General features: G+C 37.5%; 1 protein-coding gene across 1 annotated transcript; it reads left to right on the top strand.

The window, feature by feature from the left end:
* Positions 1–1,758: 1,758 nt before the first annotated feature.
* Positions 1,759–2,645, top strand: LOC109021003 (transcription factor HEC3-like). Its single transcript, XM_019003542.2, has one exon. It carries the CDS (start codon positions 1,788–1,790, stop codon positions 2,487–2,489), a length of 702 nt encoding a protein of 233 aa, XP_018859087.1. The 5' UTR covers positions 1,759–1,787; the 3' UTR covers positions 2,490–2,645.
* The last annotated feature ends 5,797 nt before the right edge of the window (positions 2,646–8,442 follow it).

The following is an 8,442-nucleotide window of genomic DNA, read 5'->3' on the forward strand; positions in this document are numbered from 1 at the left end:
ACTTGATCTATCAATTAATTAAACCTAGAACTTCTAGTTATGTGAAATCATGATCTGCTTCTAATAATTCTTTTCAAAAGATTCGAGTACATGCATGCATGGCGTTTTCTCGACGATTATACGGTCGTAACTAGATTCAATTCTTCTCACTCAAGATTGATTCAGCATGGCGACGTATCAAGCATCTTGCTTTAATATATTACTTCAGTACCTGCAGGCCGCTTATAAATTCATGATGTTTAATTCAGATTCAAAATGTCCCAAAGCAATTTCAACATTTCAAATTAAGGCTAGCAGCTATATATATATATGTCCCAATCCCGAAAGTACTTCAAAAGATCAAGAAGGAGTACATGATATAGGAAAATTGAATATTATTTAATATTGTATATAACATGAGATATATGCATGGCCGCTACAAGCTGTATAGTGTATATATGACAGAGGAGAATAGGCTTTTCAAAACATATACGGACTGCTCTAGTGGCCGGGGTTTAGTGTCTTATAGATGAATGAAATTTATGATGAGCAATTACAACAGCAAATGATGATGCATATATGAGTCGACATCTTATAATCTTCCATGAGTAATCAATTGCTACAAGCCTTCATATATTTCTCCGGTCAAGCTTTTGAAAGGATTCGAGAAGATCATGATGATGATCAGGAGGTTAGATCCCCACAGATAGCATGTCTAATGCATTTTAATTCAAAATGTAATGATATTTATGGATTAATTACTATACTAAATTGTCTCCAATTAATGTTAGTTGTATATACATTACGGAATAGGGTAATGATAGGGTTACTGTCCATTTATTACTTATAGTATATTTATTTTTTTATCATATTATTTTAAGTATCTTTTTAACATTCTTAATAAACAATTAAAAAATATATATAATTTTACTAATAGTCACTTCTTTAACAATTAAGTAAAATTAAAAATTAAAAAAAATCAAATATTAAAAAAAAAAAAATTAGTAGGAAGTTGATAATATCGCTATCATTTTCCTACGGAATATATATAGCTTCGAAAAGGCAACCAACTTTCTCTCTCTCATGAACACATAGAAGCCAAAGTCATGGGAAACAGCAGCAAAAGTAATCATATCAAGGGACAAAGACGCATATACAGACCATAAAGATGAAGCCCTAGATCGGATTTCAGTACGTACGTACTTGTAAGAGGCTAGAATTAAATAGCCTTCTAAAAAAGTTTAATTAATTAATTAATTAATGGAGGGAACTATAGGAATATTGTGCAAAGCCAGCATGGACTTGATCTGTAATACTTTTTGCTAATGATGTAACTTAAAATATATAAATATATATATATCAATTCCAAACCTTTTAAGGATAAATGATTATTTACCCGAAATAAATAAAATCTCACCTCATATATAAAAGAAAATGAAATTTAAGCCCTTGATCATTTGGTTCTGGTGGGTCCACCAACGTACGTACCCCTGGCTACTTTTCAATTTCTTTCCCTTCTACATCATCCTTGATTCCTTCTGTAGAAGTCTGCCCCAAATCTCTCTCTCATCTCGTGAAGCTAATTCTCTAGAGCTAAAAAAAGGCCTAAGATCGATTTTTTTCTTTCACCACCCACCAAAGCCGTCATCTTATGGTGCTTTTACAGAAATATATTGAAACTATCATGTGTTATAACTTATATTAGCCAGAACCACTACAAGAACCCATTATGTAGAAAACTCTCTCTCTCTCTCTCTCTCTCTCTCTCTCTCTCTCTGTGTAAAGAAAATCCACGACTCTCTTATACCATGGACATTAACAACCACAATAAGCTCACAAACAGCGGTTGGAACCTTGAACTGGCCATAGAAGAACCTATCCTCCATAACCAAAACTCCTTGATCAATTCCTTCTGGCCAAACTACCCTCCAATACCTCAAACCCATCAAATACTATCCGCATCCAACCATATTCCTATTACAAGTACTGTACCTGGAAACCGAATGGAAGAAGAGGAGCTGGAGCCAGAAGAGGAACTAGGAGCCATGAAAGAAATGATGTACAAGATCGCCGCGATGCAGCCTGTGGACATTGATCCGGCTACAATCCGAAAGCCAAAAAGGCGAAACGTTCGGATTAGCGATGATCCGCAAAGCGTGGCTGCGCGTCACAGGCGAGAAAGAATTAGCGAGAAAATCCGAATCCTCCAAAGACTTGTCCCCGGAGGTACAAAGATGGACACAGCTTCTATGCTAGACGAAGCCATTCGCTATGTCAAGTTCTTGAAGAGACAAATCCGCTTGCTGCAATCAACTCAGCCCCCACAAGGCATTGGAGTTAGTTCGGGCCGGTTACTTTCCGGAGACTGGGCTTCTACACCCAACAAACTTGATTGCTCCACCTCCTCCATAGACCTAATTCCGACGCCAGGACCTGAATTTAACTATGCTGCAGGCAACCAGCAAGGCGAAACCTTTTCCTTCAACATTAATAAGGTAATTAGTGATTAGTGGCTAATCATTATTGTCTACTATCGTTGTAGGGGAAGTTTGCATATGGATAGTGTTGAATGTTGTGTGAAAAGTAAGAGATATTTAGAATATCATGTGGAGTAAAAGGCTGTTAGGATATATATTGTTGACTAAAAAGGTTGTGGAATAATCATAACGCGGGTTACCTAGAGTTACGTACAATCATATACATATTATATATATATATTTTTATATATATAATATGTAGAATAAGGCCTATGGAGTGTGGGATTTTGGCCGAAAAGTTTATTTGGCCGACTCTCTTCCGGGCCGGAATAAAACAGTGACGATAGAGTACCCTATTGATTATTTGTACACTTCCTCTCTCTCTCTCTCTCTCTCTCTCTCTCTCTCTCTCTATATATATATATATATATATCATGAAATATGGATCTATGTATTAATTATATTTTGTATGCATACGGATATGTGACTACATGTTTGTAACAATATTAATATTGCAGGCATTAATATAAATATTATGCAAGTGCCCACGCGTGTTTGTTTATGATATATACATGAGAAATAGCACCGGGAGTTTAATTAATTAAGATTGTATTAATACATAACGAAATGATTGCTTGGGTACTGTTGTGTAAGAGAGAGGCTGAGAACATAAAGCCATGAAGGGCTTAATGTGAAAACCCTAGAGGCTGATCTGGATCATAATAAAGCTTCAGATCCGGCCAGTCTTCATTCCTTCTGCAAAGATTCTGCAGATTAACGTTGCAAGGATCTTGTTTTGGTCATTGATTGTGCTATATGGAGAAGATGTACTCTCTCTCTCTCTCTCTCTCTCTCTCTCTCTCTCTCTCTCTCTCTCTCTCTCTCTCTCCAGGAAATCACATTAATTACAGTTTTTTATTTGCCCTGTCAAAGTTCTCATGACCTAGGTTACATGAACTTTGATCTTGACTACCCTTATTAATTGCTGTTGTCCTTTCATTTTTACTCTTTTGTGTTCCATATTTGTTCTTTTTTTTTTTTTTTGGAGGGGGTGGGGGGCACTCTGCTTAGTCTGCTATAACACAAAAGCCTTTCATATCAAGACGCGTACGTTAATGGACTATTTGGGGGCCATTGGGAACACCCACCTACACACACACCTACATATATAACACGAAATGAAGTAGTGAAAATAGTTCAAGACAAGGTCGTCTAAGATGGGTCAGATCTAGAGAAACTATGAACAATACTGACCAAAAAATATGCTTTGCCAACATATAATATATATAGATCACAAACCATATTTATAAGACTTTACGAGCTTAATACAATCATGTATCTTATTAACTACTTTACATCCATGAACTCGAACTAGTTCTTAATTACTACTTCACACAGCTCACAACTGCAAAGCTTTAAGACACCCAAACACGATCCTCGCATGCACGTACTGAAGCAAGAAGCTGTAAAAGTAGTACTCTCAATTCACTCAACTACGCACGCCAATTAGGACAAGGAATATCTTTCAATCTAAAGAATTCCATATATTCAGCCTTAAAAAACGGACACACTATACATATATAAATGTAACCCTTTTCAGCCTCGTACATGAACTACAAAATTACACCATATTGGAGAAAAGTAAACTGCGTACTCTAGCTAGGTCGAAGCCATGCATTGAGTCCTTGGAATTAATGTTTATTGTCCTCGGTCGCTATATATATGTTTGCATGTTTTATATGTATAGCGTACATGATCTTTCTGACTCATATATATATATATATTTATATATATATAAACTAGAACATGACCACTACTCCCGATATCGAGAAAACTAGCTTAGGTCGAAACCGGCGAATCTTTGGAAGTAATTAATGTTGACTTACATGATTCTCGTACACTTTTCAAATAAATGAATATTTTGTTGATATATTCTTCTCTTTGTACTCTCTTTAGTTTGCTGTAATATCTTTGGACAGAACAATCTAGTTGTTGACGCTCATGGTGTGTACTACTCGATCTCTTTATAAGTAGATGCATGCTGCTATTATGATTCATCTTTACGGGGCATTTTCAATCCTATTGATCTCCGAGGATCAGAAGGCCCAAGCATATGAAAGATATGACAATAGAAAGAAGGAAAACAAACTTAATTCTTATGAAAGTTTATTTCTCAGTACGTGGTTTTATAGATGTAGAAAGAATTATATAAGAAATTAAAACATGTTCCAAAAGTAGGGCCAGAGAGTGCAGGACATGGTGCTCTAGACAAGGATCATGATATATATGATCTTTCTTCCTCGCAATTATGAGATGTGCTACTAGTTTGTTGTATATACAAATTATGCGGAAATATTGCCCCATGGAAACGTGGCGAGTAATCTCTTTTCATCTTTGAGGTACTGACGGTATATATATATATATATATATATATATAATATTGAAGGTAGTGTAACTACTCATCCTTTGATCAATAGCATACATGTGATGAGCATCATTTTTGTGGCATAACTACCGCAAGCGAGGCAGCTTGCAGATAATTATGGCCGGGCCTCAACCTACATGATGTGGGTTCACTATTAATATTTATTGGTTAGAGATCAATGTAACAAAATGAGTTAATCTGATCTAATGTTTCTAAATATATCATATATTAATAGTTTATCTTTTGTTAGTTTCGAGTTAGGAGAACAAAAGATAAACTTATACATTTCCAAGTAGACATGCAAATTGGTCATGTTCAAGCTTTGCTTGTCAATTCTCTTTAAGATTATATCCTTTGAAAATATATTAACAAGGCATGCACGTACTTTATCATTAATTTTCCAATTAAAATATTTGTGGATAGTCGATATCATCTCTCTGGTAATAGCATGTCCTATTTCTTTGCTTCTATCTGGACTTCTTTTCTGGAGTAGAACTGTGAGAAAACCATTCCTGCATATTTCGAGTGCGCGCCATGAAACTCAACAAATTAAAGATCCAAAACCATGAATCTTCCATCAAAGGACAGGAGGGAAAGGAATCTAGTTTTGAAAGTCATACCATATATATATACAGCGGCCGTATGAAATTAGGTCAATATACAAGGACATCAGCCGTGAATTAGTAACTATGAAACCATTTTTCTATTGAAATATTATTAGTTAGACATTCATGATTTTTTTATTTGATCTAATATATAAATAGTAGGTGATCTACGTACTTAACTAATAAGTGCTGTTGGGATCCTTCTAATTAATTAGCAGCTTATAGTTAACGATCGAGGCCGGCCAGGGTTTGCATATCTATAGTTATCGACCTTAATTCGGAATTTTATGAAATATTATATGTTTTAACCGATTTTTTTAAAGGAAATTTGTTTTATTCATCAGAGGCATTTAGATCAATGATTGAATACATGAAGGGATATCCCCTGTATTCACAGTTACATCAGAGACAAATAATGCATTTAGAGCTAGAGCATGTGCTGCCTTATTAGCATTTCTTCTCACATGATGGGCAGCCTACTCTACATAGTGTTTCAGCTTTGAGAACTGCTACAGATAAAAAGAGATTCTACAAAAGTACACCTACAAACTGACGTGGCTGTACGTGATCCGTTAGATCTTCTTTACAATAAAAGTAACTTTACAATCTGACGCATTTTATCAAGCCACATCAGTTTGTAGATTTACTTTTGTATAATCTTTTTGTGGCTAAAGTATTTCTCTTCAGCTTTATCTTGATGTCACCAAATACCATTCCTACAGCAGACCAAGATTCATCTTCTTTAGTTATATCATGAACTATATGTTGTGAATCTCCCTCAAGGATAACTTGACTGAGGCCCAAACTCAGACCAAAGCAAGTAGCTTCAAGAGTACCAATTGCTTCTGCAATCAGAGGATCAAGGAAGAGTGGTCTATTCAATCTCATAGTGATTAATACATTCCTAGACCAGTCTCTCATTATGATTACCACGCCAATTTTGTAATGATTACTGTCAACATTAGCATCCTAATTAATTTTGTATGTGTTCATAGGAGGAGTCCATCTTTGATACGTTGAGTTGGTCAAGCCTAACTGATCTACTGTATTAGTTTTTTAGGCCTTCATCTCTTGTATAAGTTCTTTTGATTGTTGCACCACTACATTAGGATGTCTGAATTTTGCTTGAAAGACATGCATTTCTATTCTGCCACAGTCTTTTGAACAACACAGCTATTACCTCCAAAATTTCATTTCCAGAATCAGAACCCATATCTTCTAAGAACTTCATAAAGGTCTTCCTAATGAGAGAACTTTTTTGGATTTTTTTGGAGCATTGATTCTAGATATCTTGTGCTACAAGGCAGGTCCATAATGCATGAATTACTGAATTCTCCCCCTCTAAGAAAATGGGACAGTTTGGACTATCCACAACCTTCTTTTTAAACAAGTTCAGATTAGTAGGAAGTCCTTCTTGACAAACTCTCCACAAGAAATTTTTTTCAGCTGGTATCCAGTTTCCACATAGCAGACCAAAAGTGCCTCCTACTAGTACGGTTAGAAGACTGATCCTTAGATTATCTTTCAACTCTTTATGAAGATGGTAAGCACCCCTTATAGTGAACTGACCACAGCCAAGGGCCGACTCTCACTCCTCCACGGGGGGATAGAGCAGCCTCTAGTGTGACTCATCCCTTTTGTGTCCCACAGGAAGGTAAACAGTTGATGGAGATTTTGTTGATGGAGATTACGCTGATGGAGATTTCACTGATAGAGATTTCGTTGATTTCCTTGAAATTTGAAATTGAAATACAACACTTCTTTTATTAGGATTTGTAGCGTATGCACAAAAACATGAATTTAAAATAATTAAGCTAGCTTAGTAATAAAATTTCTGTAGGTGTTCAGGATTCCAAGGGGGCGGCATCTCATTTTTTTGGGAGTCTTGGAGCCAGTAGGAGCCTGAGAGATTGGTGGCAATAACCACGTAAGGGCCTTCCCATCAGGGGCCCATCTTTCCCTTGTCTCTCGTTGTTGTTCCTGTTTCTTTTAGTACGAGGTCTCTGACTTTGAATGCTCTCGGGTGCACTCGCTTGTTGAAGGATCACTCGGCCCTCCTTTTGTTGGTGGCAGTTCTTATCTCTGCCTCCAGTCTGACTTCTTCCAATAAATCATGTTGTTCCTCTAGCCGCCTGTCATTGGAGTCTTGCTCGAAGTGCTGAACTCTGTAGGTGGGGATCTTGATCTCTACTAGTGGCATCACCTCATGGCTGTAAGTGAGGGTGAAAGGAGTTTTCCCTATCGATGTTTCCACTGTGACCCAGTGGGCCTACAAAACAGCAGGAAGTTCTTCTACCCACGTGCCCTTTCTGTCATCGACTCGCTTCTTGAGCATTCACATCATTGTCTTGTTAATTGCCTTCACCTGCCCGTTATACTGGGGGTGGCCCGAGGACAAGTACCAGAACTCAATCTCCAACTCCCGGCACAAGTTACGGTAGTGACCATAATCAAATTGTCTCTCATTGTCCGATATGATAGTGCACAAGATGTCAAACCTGCAAACCACCATCTTCCATAGGAACCAGTTGATGTTGTTCACCGTAATGGTTGCTAGGGTCTTGGCCTCGACCCACTTGGTAAAGTAATCCACGACTACTACCATGAACTTTACTCCTCCCTTGCCAAGGGGAGTGGCCCGACCAGGTCAATTCCTCATTGGGCAAAGGGCCAAGGTGAGGTGATCGACGTCAACGCTTCTGGTGGGCAGTGGGACACTTTGGCGTACTTTTGGCACTTCTGGCATTTCCGCACATACTCCTCGGCATCTCGCAAGGCACGGGACCATTAATACCCCACCCTCAATACCTTTACAGCTAGTGCCTTCCCTCCCGAGTGACTACCGCAGATCCCTTCATATATTTCTACCAACACATATTGCGTTTCTTCGAGGGAGATGCACCTTAAGAGAGACATCAATGAGGGGCGGAGGGGGTGGGATTTTTTTCCCATGACC

Source organism: Juglans regia, chromosome 1 (assembly GCF_001411555.2).
Source record: "Juglans regia cultivar Chandler chromosome 1, Walnut 2.0, whole genome shotgun sequence".
NCBI lineage: Eukaryota > Viridiplantae > Streptophyta > Magnoliopsida > Fagales > Juglandaceae > Juglans > Juglans regia.